Source organism: Propithecus coquereli, unplaced genomic scaffold, assembly GCF_000956105.1.
Source record: "Propithecus coquereli isolate 6110/MARCELLA unplaced genomic scaffold, Pcoq_1.0 Scaffold131, whole genome shotgun sequence".
NCBI lineage: Eukaryota > Metazoa > Chordata > Mammalia > Primates > Indriidae > Propithecus > Propithecus coquereli.
In genome coordinates, this window is record NW_012137303.1 from 204,730 (window position 1) to 220,355 (window position 15,626).

The following is a 15,626-nucleotide window of genomic DNA, read 5'->3' on the forward strand; positions in this document are numbered from 1 at the left end:
GGGATAAGGTAAAACCTAGTGGATGAACACATGTCCCCTGCCCTTGTAAGTCCTCTAAGGTCAGCTTAGGCTTTTGGCCCCACTTACATAGACGTTGCTTATATGCATCCTCAGTAGTCAAATTTTTAATGTAATTTTCTTCATGACCGAGGGGTCGGGTGGCCCCAATACCGAGATAATAAGGGGGCTCTGGGTTTAAACAAAGCCAACAATCTCTGGTCATATTAGGTTTTGTTTGATTAATAAACTTGTATACAGAATTTAGTAAATTAAGCACAGGCTTCTGGCGAGGACCCAGCAACAGATTCTGTATAGGGACAGTTATCGTCATAGGGAGACGTGATGGAGTGGGCAGTTCGGGCTCTAAATAAATTTCCCGGTTTGGCCCTATGGGGTTAAACTGTCGAACAGGGGTGAGCCGTTGTATTGTGAGGGAGACCCCCGGGTCATTGGATCCTCCAGTTGTCACACATAGATGGAATCCCCAAGTTTCTCCTGACGCCCAAGCTTGGTTTTTCCATTGCTTAATACTTACAGCCACAGGATTGCAAGGTCCTAGGGAAGCACAAGCAGGGGTTCCCTTTATCAGTAGAATACCAGGGTCATTGTTTATCTAAGTAGCCACAGTCACATAGTTCTATTTAGCACAATGGTAATGTCCCTGTTTCTGACAGTACAGAGGGCCAGTGGTAGGGCAACTATAATATTGAATGTCCTGTAGGCCCTTTTCCATATTAACAGATCCACATCCATAAGCTGGTTCTAGGCGAGCCTACTCGGGGATTCCCTGGTAGGGTGACTTTCTTACCACAGGTTTATTGTAATTTTCCCCCAAGAGTTGGCACAAATCAAAATGAAGAAGAGGTGAGAATATTGTAGAATTCTGAGTCACTACAGTGCCATCTACTGTTCGAGTGAGCACCCAAGTATAATTTATAGGTTGGTGGGGACTCGCTCCCACTACACCGACTAGGATGCCCCAGAGGAATGTTTTAATAACCTTATCTTTAACGGGTTTTCGGTGGGTTGAGCCATCCAGTGTTCTCCTGGGATTTGGTCTGGAGTCGCCTTCTTGATCTGGGTATAATGGATCCAATGGCGCTTCCCCGCTACTTTCACAGCCGTCGGGGTGGTGAGGATTACTGGCAAAGGTCCAGTCCACTTGGGCTCCAAAGCAGCGGGTTGAAGCTTCTTTACCCAGACGAGGTCTCCAGGCTGTATCTGGAATGGAACTTTATCAGAAGAAGGGTTAGCAGGGCCTGGGTGAGCAGCCCTGACCAGGTCTTGAGTTTTCTGGGTGCTCAGCTGCGAAGCCTGTAAGGACTTGAGAAGGGAATAGTCACTTAACTCCGCTAGTTTGTCCTCCCTCACTTTAGGAACCAGTGGGGGCGGACGGCCAAACATGATTTCATATGGAGTTATGCCTTTTATATAAGGGGTACACCTAGCTCTTAGTAGAGCGAAAGGAAGGAGACTCACCCAGTCCTCGCCCGTCTCTGCTCTTAGTTTACTCAGTGTCTCTTTTAAGGTTCTATTCATTCTTTTTACCTGCCCTGAGCTTTGAGGCCTATAAATACAATGCAATTTCCATTTTATCTTTAATACTTGAGCCAATAATTGAGTGGTTTTAGCGATGAACGCTGGACCATTGTCGGACCCCAGAGCTAAGGGGAGGCCAAATCTAGGAATAATTTCTGTCACTAACTTTTTTGCCACTACCTGTGCTGTCTCTAACTTTGTGGGAAACGCTTCCACCCATCCTGAGAAGGTATCAACAAACACTAATAAGTAGCGATATCCATATTTATCTGGCCTTATCTCTGTAAAATCCATCTCCCACTGTTCTCCCGGGGCCTGTCCCCTCAATCTGGTCCCAGGAGAAGAATTTATTCTTTTACCTGAATTAATTTGTGCACAGGCAAGGCATCTTGTAGTTACCTGCTCGACCATCTGATGTAGACCATGTATATAATAGTCTCTTTGGAGAAGCTCTGTCAATTTTGTGCTACCAAGGTGAGTACTTTGGTGTATTTGTTCAATTAATTGTCGCCCCAAACATTTGGGGACCAGGATCCTATTATCCGGAAGGGTTTTCCAACCCCCCATAATAGTGTTAGCTTCCAAAGTCTTTCCCAACTCAATTTCTTCCTTTGTATAAGTTGGTGAAGGTGGCAGAAGTCATTCGGGCAGAACAGGCAGGATGTGAAGAGGCCCCACTGGTTTTCTGGCGGCTTCCTTAGCCGCGGCGTCGGCAAACGCATTTCCTTTTGCCATTGGGGAGTCATCAATCTGGTGTCCCCGGCAATGGATGATGGCCACCCTTTTTGGTAGCCATATAGCTTCCAGTAGAGCCAAGATTTCAGATTTGTTTTTTATTTCTTTTCCTCCTGAATTTAGAAGGCCCCGTTCCTGGTAAAGTGCCCCATGAACATGAGCAATAGCAAAAGCATATCTACTATCAGTATAAATGTTAATAACTTTGTCCTTTCCCCACTTTAGGGCCTGGATCAAAGCAATGAGTTCTGCTTTCTGAGCTGAGGTTCCTCGATTCAAAGCTTGTGCCCAGATAACCCGATTTCTGGTAACCACTGCAGCCCCTGCATACCCAGTTTCTTCACCCACATACCTGCTTCTGTCTGTGTATAGCTCCTCATCAGGATCTGGCCAGGGTCGGTCAGTAAGGTCAGCCCGTAAGTTAGTCAGAGACTCCAATATCTCATGACAGTTATGTAATGGTTCTGAAAGTTTGTCATCTGGAAGTAAGGTGGCAGGATTGAGAGAGGCTGTCTTCAGGAAGCGAATTCTAGGAGGGTCCAATAATAACACTTGATACTGAGTTATCCGAGCATTTGAAAGCCACCTGTCTGGTGGGCTTTTTAACAAAGTCTCTACTGAATGAGGGGCGATTATGCACAAGTCCTGTCCCAGAGTTAATTTTTGGGCTTCTTTTACCAAAACAGCAGTTGCTGCGATAGCACGCACACATCCCGGCCAGCCAGAGGCTACTGGGTCCAATCTTTTAGATAAGTATGCCACCGGTCTATTCTAAGGTCCCAGTTTCTGAGTCAAGACTCCTTTTGCTATTCCTCGAGCCTCAGCCACGTACAACTGAAAAGGCTTAGTTAAATCAGGCAGTGTCAGCGCAGGAGCATTTACAAGCGCCTGCTTCAGGCTCTCAAAAGCCCTGGTTTCATTTTCAGTCCACTCTAGGGCTTCCCCTTTTCCCCCGGTGCTGGCATATAAAGGCTTTGCTATTTCAGCAAATTTGGGGATCCAAAGTCTGCAGTAACCTACAGCCCCTAGGAACTCCCGCACTTGTTTTTTCGTTTGGGGCTGTGGTATCCCTAAAATAGCCTGGATTCTGTCCATGGAGAGGATTCTCTTACCTTCTCTCAGTTTATATCCTAAATATGTCGCCACCGGGGTACACAGTTGAGCCTTCTGGGCCGAAACCCTATAACCTAATTGGGCCAATTCAACTAATAAGTCCTCAGTAGCCCTTCTGCAAGTCATTTTATCTTCCGCAGCCAGGAGGAGATCATCCACATATTGCAGGAGAGTCACCTGCAGATTCTTTTGTCTGAAATGGGCTAAATCTTGACTCAGTGCTTCATCGAACAATGTGGGTGAATTTTTAAAACCTTGTGGCAATCTGGTCCAGGTCAATTGCCCTGAATAACCCCCCTCTGGGTCAATCCATTCAAAAGCAAAAATAGATTGACTTACCGCGGCCAATGGGAGTGAAAAGAAGGCATCCTTTAAATCCAGGACGGTGTAGATCTGATGACTTGGAGGTAATAGACTCAGGAGAGTATATGGGTTAGGTACAGTGGGATGAACAGTCTCAACTCTCTTGTTTACCTCCCGCAGATCTTACACTGGTCGATAATCATCAGTTCCTGGCTTTTGAACAGGGAGCAAAGGAGTATTCCATGCAGACTGGCAAGGCACCAAAATTCCTACCTGCCTAAGTCTTGCTATATGAATAGCAATTCCCTTTCTTGCTTTCAAACTGATAGGGTACTGTCGAACACGAACCGGCGTAGCAGTGCTGGTCAGTTGAACAATGATGGGAGGTCGATGGGAGGCCAGACCAGGTAAATTAGTCTCAGCCCACACACCTGGGATTTTATGTTGAAGTTCCTGCAAATACCCATTCGGGCTGTGACTTGAGGGGGTTTCTTCAGTTAACAAATACTCTTCTGATAGGGGACAGGTAAGGAGCATGACAGAGGGGCCTTGACCAAATGAGAGTTCAGTCACATCTCCCTGAAAAGTTATAGTGGCCCTCAATTTTTGAAGCAGGTCTCTTCCGAGGAGAGGATATGGGCACTCAGGTATTACTAAAAAGGAGTAGGTGATCGTCCCCGCCCCCAAATTTGTTATTCGAGTTTTAGTCCATGGGTAAGATTTAGTCTTACCTGTAGCTCCTTATATGGGGATCTTCACATTCAACACAGGCCCTATGGCTTTTTGCAAAACAGAGTGTGTGGCCCCAGTATCAACCAGGAACTCTACTGGGGTGCCCCCAACATTTAAAGTTACCTTGGGCTCCTGGGGGCTCATTAGAATGGAGCCCCAGCCCCGTCATTCAGTTTCCTCCACGAGGACTGGAGTTGGCTGCGTCCCCCCTCGCATCTGCGGCCTGTGTGGGCAATCTTTCTTCCAATGTCCATATCCTTTACAATAGGCACATTGATCCGACCCCAGATCACTTCGGCCTTTCCTAGGATTTCTTGCATTTCTGTTGTTGCAGCCTGTCCCTTCTCGTAATTTCTGAGGCCACCCCATAGCAGCCACCAGTATCTTGGCCATCCTTTTAGACTGCACTGTACTGGAATCTTCTCGATTGTTATAAATCTTCTGAGCAATTTCTACCAATTCTGACAGCAGCTTCCCTTCAAATCCCTCTAACTTCTGCAGCTTCCTTCTAATATCAGGGGCCGACTGAGTGGCAAAGGCAATATTAATAGCCCGCCTGTTTTCAGGTGCTTCAGGATCTATAGGGGTATAGAGGCGGTAAGCCTCAAAGAGACGCTCCAAAAACGCCGCTGGGGCTTCATTCGGTCCCTGCACTGTCTCGCTTACCTTAGATAAATTAGTTGGCTTCTTGGCTGCCGCTCGTATACCCCTGAGCAGAGTCTGGCGATACTGATCGAGAGCCCCCTTACCTTCATTCTCATTAGGGTCCCAGTCAGGGCGCATAGAGGGAAATACACGTTCTATCCGGGCAGGATCAGTAGCTGGCTGTCCATCAGGACCGGGAATGGTCTTGGCAGCTTCCCTCCGGATTCTTTCTCTCTCCTCAGACGTGAAGAGAGCCTGCAAGAGCTGCTGACAATCGTCCCAGGTCGGCTGATGAGTAAAGAAAATTGTCTCCAAAAGAGATATCAACCCCTGTGGTTTCTCAGAGAAAGAAGGATTCTGGTTTTTCCAATTATACAAGTCGCTAGTGGAAAAAGGGACATAAATCATAAAAGGAGGACGGTCCAATCCAGGACTCATAGGTGCCTGTCGCAAAGGAAGAATAGGGGCTGGAGCTTCAGCCGTGGGGCTGGGTGCCGGCTGATATTGGGAACCACTGCGAGTGTGTGCCGGGCTAGCTGAGTCAGTGGGGCTCTGAGGCTCCGTATCAGAGTCCCCCGGCGTTCGAGAGGGAGCAGTGACATAAGGGGGGGGTTCCTCCAGGAGGGGGTCCTCCTCAAGTCCCGTGAGCACTGGATACAGCTTGCGTTCCGCCTGTCTCCCCTTCTGCCCATCTACCACCTTCGATACCATAACTGCCTTTGGTGGATAGGCCCTCTTTTTACAATTTCGTAACCACCTGGGATTATCTGCTAGTATATCACTCCAAATCTGAATATAAGGAATTTGATCCGGGTGCCCCGGGTTCCCAAAGATCACAGCCTGCACCCGATTTGCCAATGGAATTTGAGTACTGCCCTCTGGTGGCCAGCCCACACCGAAGGTCGGCCACTCTTGTTCACAGAATTTCTGTAAATCAAAAGAATTAACAGTAAAACCGTAAGGTCGTGCTCTTCGCTGAAAATCCTGAAAATTCTTCAGAAAACATTCAAGAGGTGTACAGCTGACGCACTCTGCCCGGGATGCCGCCTGTCCCATCGTCCCCTATTGACAGGGTGAAAAAAACAAAAAAGAAGAAAACAAAAGAGAACTACTTACACTTGTACTTGGAGGCGGACCCCAAATCTTTGTTGCAGGTATTGTAGATATGCTCTACCACTGGAAGTTAACAATAGCCGTTTTTGACAAGAATAACAAGCATTTGGACAAATATTAGGTAGCCACTGTGGGGGTCCCGGATGAGGTCGTGTTGGAGTGGCTTCCCAGGCCCAGTACCTGCGTATATCTAAAGCAGGATTCCCAGCTATAGAAACACTCGTTTCCTGGAATCCCATCAGGATGTCAAAACCACAGACCACACAAAACACCACATAACAGACATACACTTAACATAAAACAAAACCAGAAGCCATATAACAGACATACATAAAACAAAACCAGAAGCTCACAGGTGACGTCTCACCCCTTAGAGCCACAGACCCTGGGAGTCAGCTGCGTCCAGCCTCCCATGGGTAATCAGAAGGGCCCACAGACCAGAACAAAACACAACTCACCGGTGCAGAAAAACAGAAGACTCGTCCCACAATCTTTTGGGTATTTTAAGGTGCTCGCTGCCAGCGCGCAGCCAGGTTTCCCCCGGGGCTGAGGAGAGAAGTCCTCCTCAGGAGCTCCCCCCTGGCTTAGGAACCTGACCATGCACCTGACCCCCAAGCACCAGTGGTCAGCAGATGCCCTATTACAGGGCGGTATCTCGCTGGGGCCTCCAAATGTTGTAGTGTGGAGGGCGCGAACAGACCACAGGAGAATTCAATGAAGCCAAATCGAGAGTCTTTATTAGCTGGCCAGTGACCACCTCCGCCTGCATAAAAGCAGTACGAGAGGATGGCACCATCTCAAGTTTCTACGAGGGTTTTATACTATTTTTGAGGGAGGCTACGTGACATAGGGCAGGTGTTCAGGGAACCAAAGCGGGGAGTAGAGTCTGGGTTGCGAGATACAAGGTCACAGGACATAGTTGCCCTCACAGATCTCTGGCGCCCGAAGGCAGATTACAATCCTCAAAGCAAGCTGCAAGCAGGGTTACAGAAGCAGATGGCAGTCATTAGACAAAAGACTATTCTTTCAGTCTAGGCAGTCTAGCAACACTTCAACTATGTAGCCATAATTTAGCCAGCCCCTGGCGCACTGTTTATTTCATTTATTAACCCCTTATTGTAAAGCTCTCAGCTCACCACACACTACCAGGTTTCCTCCCTTGCAATCCTTCCCTGGGCCTCCTTCCCTACAACTTCCTCCCCCCAGTCCCACAGCTGCAGCTCTCATAAAGCACCTGTAGCAATTAGTGTACCAGGTTGTGAAGTAGCTTAGGACTTTGCCCCACTAAAGTTAACCCTGTTGTAACCGTGCCCCTCCTCCTTAAAGCGGAGTGTATGAAAGACTGCTATGCTCTTTGTCTGGTGCTCAGAATTTGGAGAGAGCAAATTCCCCTCTGGGCCTTGCCGGCCGGTGTGGAATAAAAACCTGTTTTGCCAATACTTCTGTGTGCATCTTGGTTTGTTCTCAGTCAGCCCTGCTGTAACAATAAAAGACAGCAGGATTCTTGTATTTGTTTCTGCGTGCAATCTGTTGCAATGATAACTGTCATGTGAAAATGAAAGTGAAAAAGAAAAATGAGTTTTGAGATTATTGTAAAAATAATTTTAGCCTCATAGACCCACTAAAAGAGTCCCAGGGACCTTCAGTGTTCCCCAGGCCACATTTTAAGAATCACTGCAATTGTTTCAATTATGGCAATCGCTGCTTTTAGTACCAAAAAAAAAAGTAATCATTTCATTTATTTATTTAGTTGCCAAATTGTTGGTGGCACTATTGGGGATGGCTATGGCAGAAGCTGATGCAGAGGATAAATGGAGAATGTCATGGAAATTAGAGCTTGGATTCCCAGCAATGTCAGCCATTAAAATGAAACATACTCTCCTGAAATGACTTTCAGTGAAGAAAGCATCATTCCCAGGGAGCTCTCTTTTGAGCCTTGATCCATAGCATTGTAGGAGGTGGAGCTTTCCCCCATGTAAATACACCATAACCTTAAGAGTGCATGGATGGGGGCTTCCTTGGGAGCGTGATGCTGATCTCAGAGATGTAAGGCACAATAACCTGGAAAAAGATGAATTGTAGACACACAGTGTAAACTTGTTCAGCTCATCACGGTATTTGTTCTAATTGATTATCATTATGGATTCCTGGCTTTTTATATACTGACGCTATTCCAGTGGACAACTGCAATTGTTCTGTTTAATTATAATTCTCAAATTACCAGTACTTACACAGTGGGGATTCTTTCAGGCTTTCTTGATTTTCTGTACCCTAACTTTTTTTTATTGCTTCTCCAGACATCTGAGATCTTCCTCACTTTCAGGCAGCATGATGTCCTACACCCATCAGGATTTCTTTTGCCCCCAAATTTGTAATCAGGTACTCTTTAAGAAATTGGGGTTCTTCAGGAGAGAATGAAATCTCCATACTAGGGTTTATGTTAGGTCGCTCTGTGTGAGCACTAATGCATCTGACTGACTAGAGGGACTTTGAGACCACTTTAATGACAGATTAAAAACACTGTCTTTAAAAGCTAAGTGCATGTTACTCCTTTCACTGAAAATCCCTTATCTAGTTCTAAAACAAAAGTTTTTTTTAAAAAAACCTAACTCACTTTTCTTTGTGGCTTAAAAGCTTCATTCTTCTGTGTCATATTAAATATTCTCTTACCACAGTTAATTTACCATATTTTGGGTTGTTAATCTAAGTAATGTATTTAAAACACAATATTATTTAAAATTTTAGAAAGCACAGAAGAGATTCTTATCCAGATATATATGAAAAGAATACCCATAACACATTAGTGATTTTAATATTCTACATTGAGTTTTTGAAACAATTAATATACCTCATAGCTAATAAATATAAGGATGCTGTTACTATGCTTTCGTGTTGCAATTTATACTTCCAAATGTTTCTCCTAGTCATTATTATCTGTATAGCAGTTATTTGAGAAGAAAATGGAATTTTGATTTTTCTAACACTCCAAGAGGACACCAAAAAATACAAAGGCGTTGACTGTCTAGTTTCTGATTATTCCATTAATTCTATTAAATGTAATATAAACAACATATTTATTATATATATGTATAAAGTATCTTTTGGCTCATGAAATATGTAGCTAAAGCCTCGAAGGATTGGACCTATTTGTATTCTCTGTTTCACTGCTGTACCATGAGCATGAAATAATGTGGCCAAATACAAATACCTTAAGACGTACAGAATACCTTAATATACTACCAGTGTATTTTCAAGGTGTCAATTTAAGATGTTGGAAAAAATAACTAAATTCAGATCAAGCTGCATTGCAATCGAATTAATATGACAAATTAGTTTTGAAAGCCCAGTATTACACTCATACAACGTTACCTCCAAAATTTGAGTGGAATTATTTATATAGTTCTATATTCTCTTTTTGTAAAATTTTTCAAGTCATTATTCTATTGCAAAGTTCTATTTCTCAAAACATCATTTCACAAGAACCAACTAGTAAAAGATACTGTTATATTTAGATTACAATGTACTTTAGGTGCAACTACATATTCACATCACATATACATACTCCTAACATTAATTGAGGTAATTGAAATATAACTTCATAGTTGTTTTTTTTCCTTAGACAAGTCTAGGGTGTTTAGATAGTTATCATTGTGGAACATCTTAGTTTTAGGCAAAACCTAAATTTTTGTAGGCATATGCCATGCCTGTACTCTCAGTTTTATATTCTGTATTAATTCTACTATTAAAGCAGACATGATACAAAAAGTCATTTTTAAAGAATTAAAAAACACACAAAAGCCTTCATTTATTAATGGATATTTTCCTTCATTCTAAACATTTCAAGAAATCTTCTGGGAAATAGTTTGTCTCCATGTTTTATTATAAAATACATAAAAATTATTCCTTTTAAAGTAGTATCGAATATAAAATTTCAGAAATTTGGGATTATATATCACTTAGGAAAAAAAATACAATTTCCAGGAAGATAAAGGCCATACCTATTCAGCTTTGAATGTGAGGTCTTAAGAAAAGAGTCAAAGAAATTTCTCCCTTGCCCTCATCTCAAGACCTGAGATTGAGCGACTTTTATGGCGAACCACTCATTTATGTCTTGAGCATATTGCAAATTAAACATAGTAGATCACCTATATATATTTTCATATGTAGTTTAGACAAATGGCATGAAGTGGTTAATTGATAGAATAGTGTATTTTTTTGTTTTTGAGTAACAAGGTGTTTCAGAAGTTTACTAGCTAAATAGCTAAGAAATACATAAACAACTATATGTTGCATTATCTTTGTCTTTTAATTCTTGTTCATTACAGTGATGGCAATCCATAATGTTACTTAATTGTTATTTATTCCTTTCATAAGAATGTTACTCTAGCTTTTCAAATAATTAAAAGAGAGCCCTGGAAAGTTCCATACACGTGTCTATAAATCTGTTATTGTTTTTACTTCCTATCATTTTTAAAGGTTTTAAAATCTAATCTTTCCCTTTTTTAGTTCCCTTTATGTAAAATTCAATTATGCTCTGTAGGAAACATTTCCTCCATTTTAGGATCTTGGCAGTTATCCTCTTAGCAATGGTGACAGTCAAAACAGAAGGCTTCATGCCTGTAATCCCAGTACTTTGGGAGGTTGATTTGGGAGGATCACTTGAGGCCAGGAGTTCCAGACCAACCTGGGCAACACAGTGAGACCTCATCTCTACAAAAAATTAAAAAATAAACAAACAAATAAAAAAACTAGTCAGGTAAGGTGGTGCGCACCTGCAGTCCTAGCTACTAAGGAGGCTGAGACAGGAGGATTGCTTGATCCCAGGAGTTCAAGGTTACAGTGAGCTATGCAATCTCACTTTCTCTCCATTGACACCTCCGTCCTCTCTCCTGGTTATTGTAGTAGCTTCTACCTGGTATGCCTGATCCCATTCTAATGCTCCTGCAGTCTATCCTCCCCTCAGCAGCCAGAGATCCTTCTTAAAGCTTTAGTCAAATTAATACACTTAGAATCCCAATGTTTTCTCACAGATTTTCCTAATTTCTCCATCAAAAATAATTCCTTCTCTCTGGTGTATCTTTGGCTGAGGCACTTATCTTATTCTTCCTTTTACCAGTGGGGATTCTTACTTGCAGGGGTGGGATAATTAGTTCCCATAGTCTATCTCCAATCACTACCTACCATTGTTCTTTGCACTTTCAGGCCCTTAATAAATCCTTGCTAAGTGTAATCATTCATATTCATTGACCCCCTTGGAATACCTACCTGTATGTTCAACTCTGTAAGAGTTGATAGAAATTTTGTATTATTACTCAAGTCTGGAAAATTTTCCTTGTGTTTGATTTTGTTTCATTTTGCTTTTTGGTACCACACATCCGTTTTACTTCATGCAGCCTCCCAACAGAAAACACCTTTACAATTTGGTGACAGTATTAAAAAAGAGAAACTTCTGAAACAGAAGTTAAAAAAATTGGGAAATGGATAAACTGGTCATCTGCAGAAGTAACAGACATTTGAGATGGTATGGAAATTTATGGCTGATGAGATTTAGGTGTTTTCCTCATCAAGCAATTAAAATTTAATTCCAGTAAGTTGTGATCACACTAACTTAAGGTGCTCAATAAAATGTCATAACTGTGTAAAATCTAGGAATCAGTGAAAAAGAATTAGGCTTCGTCAGCATGGTTCTTACAATCTCTGTGGAATGGAGCATTCTGTTTCCAATGATGAAAACATAATTTTTCCTAGGCTGGACAACGGTCATTTATACAGGTGACATAGCTTGAAAAATGTTCTTTAGGATCAGATTCTCTCATATATTTCTATGTTCCAATCAGTTCCTTTCTGTTCAGTAAATTGTTCTTTAGGGAAAAAATATTGACAAAAAATTACTTGGGGCAAATCATGTGGATTCTTAAAGCTACAATATATAAGTTCCAGGGTAAAATAATAAAGTGATAATGTGGTTTGGATTAGCTCTGATCCATTTCCTATGGCCGATCAGCAATGTCATAAGTTCATCAAGATTGTTTCAGCAATAGAGGGTTATATGCTTTGCTCACCAATGTGCAAATAACTCACAAGATCTAGCTTTGAGTTCTTCTCTTTCTCTGTTTTAAGAATTTTAACTTTCTATATAATGGAGACTTATGGACCTGATATGTGAACCTTGTTTAGAGGTGCTAAAATTTCTTCTGCATCTTCTATCCATTATCCACACAGATTTTTGGCACCCCTTCTTATATTCTTCTAGACATTTTCTTCCCTGCTGACAATACCAAGTCATTCAAGCAGTTCCTGAGAACCAAAATTTACATAGAGATATATGGGTATAGATATATAGACATATATGTATATATTTTTTCTCTGTGTGTTTTTAACAACCAGTAGCTTCTGTAATTTTTATCCTAGCCTAGAGAATGTGTTTAGTTAACTTAATCCCTCCAAATCCACCTCTCATTTTCTCTCCTGGATTTTATCTTCTGATTCCCTCATTCTGTCATACAAAACAATACAAAAATTTGCTACTGATTATCTGTATTAATTAATGAAGAGGATCCAAAGCATCTGTGCTATGAAAAGTCATGACGACAAAACCCAAATGTGTGGTGAATTTGCTATCCTCAAATACCCTGGAGCTGAGATAGTGGGAGAAGAGAAGATACATAAATGGAAAAAAGCATAATCTCTGTTCTAACAGTATTGAGAGAGATACAGAACATATACACATACACATACATAACATATATCAACATACGCACATGCATACACATACACAGAACCTCCACAGAGATGTTAAAAGATTTCGTGGGAAGCTGAGTAGATTGAGGTTTATAAGAGCTTGAGGAGGTGAAGGAAGACAAAGCTCAGCTAGGCCCTAATAGGGAGGGCTTCAGAGAGTAACTGAGACTTGAGTGGATTTTGGAGGATAAATTAGGATTTAGATAGGTGGAGAAGCAGTGAAGGAAGAACCATTAATTAACTGGACTTATGAAGTATGAATTCTATCCATTCTGTGCTAAAGGCAGATTCAATATATCAAATAATGTGAAGAAACCAACTGAAATGAAGGCCCATCAGGATCCTCCAAGCATTTCCTGGGAATCAAGATTCTTAGTTAAGGAGTCTTAGTCTACAGACTCAGGAACGAGGATATCTAGAGATTGGTTGGTGACTCTTAATTTTAGCCAAAACCTTGAATTCTCCAAGTCCATGGGCCGTTTTAATGGCCTCTGTCAGTCTTCTTTTTCTTTTCCTCCTCTCTACAATAAATCAATAATATTTAGAGAAACACTGTTGGGTTTGGGTTTCTCATTTATGTTTTCCTTTATGACAAATTATATAATGCTTGGAACTTGTTTTTATATAAGAACTTTTTCACTCTCTATTATATTTTTCAATATAGTATTTGATACATAAAAATAATATGTGTAACATATAAAGTATACAGCAAATTATATCAAACACCCAAATTATATCAAACACACTAAACTTCTTACCCCAAACCCTTGTCCTACCTTCAATACTGAGGTACCACTGACTGATATTTTTAGAAGCTGTCTCTTAAAAATAGTTTTATTATCATACATGTGTTTCTGTATACACTTAAACAACATATGAGATTTTTTGAACTTTATAAAATGGTGTAATATATGAACCTTCTGAGACTTCTGTTCCTGAAATTCAAGTGTGTACTGTGTAGTTTATTTTCTCTGTATATTTCATAATATGAATGAATCTCAATAAATGTATTTATTCTTTTGACTGTGAACATTTGACTGCTTCTAGTGTTTCGATATTAAACAATAGCATTGTTCCATTCTTGTATGTCTCCTGTCGCGTGTGTAAAATACTCTCTCATGTAAACACCTAAAAGTCAAATTGTTGGGTCACCGGAATACCCTAATTGGATGAAAGATGTCAAAAACCTTCAGCAAATACAACTCAATATTAAAGAGTTCCAACAGCTGATTGCTGGCAAAGACCAAAATAGTGTTAAATATGCCATTTAGAGGCTTAACATGGAGAAACTGATTTTGATTTCCTGAGTTGCGGGTTGAGGGAAAGTGGGAACAGCCTTCTCGTTCTCTTTTTAAATTTCTTCCAGTTAATAAATAGTAAATGCAAGTGACACAGAGAGAAAGAAAATAAGGAACAGACCCTAACAGGAAAGACAGGAAGTAGAAACTAATCCTTTTCATAAAGAGGCATTACACTCAAGAGAAATAAGGGAGTGGATAAAATGACAGGGTTCCTCTCACAAACCCACTGGCCAGAATTTTCCCAATTAAAACAGACTCACAAAGAGAAACCAGTGGTGAACTTTCAAATTGCCCGCGCAGCGTCTGGATTGGCCAATGACACAAACTCGGCCTCTGATTGACGCGGACGATATTTTGAATTGGGTTCGGACTTTTTTTTTCTTCTGCCTATCTTAATATTTGCCAAAACCAAACTCCGGGACAGGGCAGGAGAAACAGCACCACACCCAAAAAAAAGTGAGGCGATCTGTTCGTTTCTCTGTGTGTCTAGATTCATTAGTAAAGTACACACGAAAATGAAGGATAGAGAGCCTAAGTTATTTTACCAGTTTGACGTGTATAAAGATGAGTGGATTTTGTTTTGGGATAAAGGGCATTGAATTTTTCCTTTACTAGGTTTGTCTGATGATAAACCTGATCTTTCCTGATATAAATCCATGTAAACTTGTCTTGAGCGTCGCTGCGGCATGCAGTACATTGCAATGCAAAGTAATTTCCTAACAAGCCCAAAATAAGGAAACTCGTAAATTGTTCTTTGTAGCAAACTAGAGATACCCGCTGTAAGAAAAGTGAAAACTGAGTGCTTGCTCTCTTTGGAAGACTGAGTGGCTCTGAAAAGAGCCTTTGGGGTGCGGGCAGAGACTGACCGATTGTTATGCGGCTTGCGGGCTCACTTGGAGCTGGTATACTTGGTGACAGCCTTGGTGCCCTCGGACACGGCGTGCTTGGCCAGCTCTCCCGGCAGCAGCAGGCGCACCCCCGTCTGGATCTCCCTGGAGGTGATGGTTGAGCGCTTGTTGTAATGCGCCAGGCGAGAGGCCTCGCCGGCGATGCGCTCGAAGATGTCGTTGACGAAGGAATTCATGATGCCCATGGCCTTGGATGAGATACCGGTGTCGGGGTGGACCTGCTTCAGCACCTTGTACACGTAAACGGAGTAGCTCTCCTTGCGGCTGCGTTTGCGCTTCTTCCCGTCCTTCTTCTGGGCCTTGGTCACAGCCTTCTTAGAGCCCTTCTTCGGGGCAGGAGCGGACTTTGAGGGCTCAGGCATGGTCAGGAGTAACCGTTGAGAAGCTCGAGAACAGGAACATGTGTAGGCCGGTAAACGTCCTCTTTAGTCACAGCTCCTTGAGCAAGAAAGGAAATGAGTGAAGTTGTCTGATTAGTGGTGAGTCCAGGAAACGT

At 42.0% G+C, this 15,626-nt stretch overlaps 3 protein-coding genes across 5 annotated transcripts in view; 1 reads left to right on the top strand and 2 right to left on the bottom strand.

Annotated features, from left to right (window-relative positions):
- Nucleotides 1–15,626, top strand: part of LOC105805720 (histone H3.1-like) — a 42,489-nt gene that overhangs the window by 22,566 nt on the left and 4,297 nt on the right. The window lies entirely within an intron of this gene.
- On the bottom strand, nucleotides 915–6,171 carry LOC105805718. Of its 3 annotated transcripts, none has more exons than XM_012638656.1 (2): nucleotides 5,172–6,171; nucleotides 915–1,232 (listed from the first exon to the last, which is right to left on the bottom strand). In XM_012638656.1, exons 1-2 carry the CDS (start codon nucleotides 6,121–6,123, stop codon nucleotides 970–972), a joined length of 1,215 nt encoding a protein of 404 aa, XP_012494110.1. In that variant the 5' UTR covers nucleotides 6,124–6,171; the 3' UTR covers nucleotides 915–969. The 3 variants fall into 3 exon arrangements, 2 of the variants coding, with proteins under 2 accessions (XP_012494110.1, XP_012494111.1); XR_001137223.1 differs by lacking the exon at nucleotides 5,172–6,171 and adding an exon at nucleotides 1,899–1,960 and having other exon boundaries at nucleotides 1,163–1,232; XM_012638657.1 differs by lacking the exon at nucleotides 915–1,232 and adding an exon at nucleotides 3,831–3,903.
- Nucleotides 15,050–15,493, bottom strand: LOC105805723 (histone H2B type 1-N-like). The gene has a single exon (XM_012638663.1). The coding sequence runs from the start codon at nucleotides 15,490–15,492 to the stop codon at nucleotides 15,112–15,114; it is 381 nt and encodes a 126-aa protein (XP_012494117.1). The 5' UTR covers nucleotide 15,493; the 3' UTR covers nucleotides 15,050–15,111.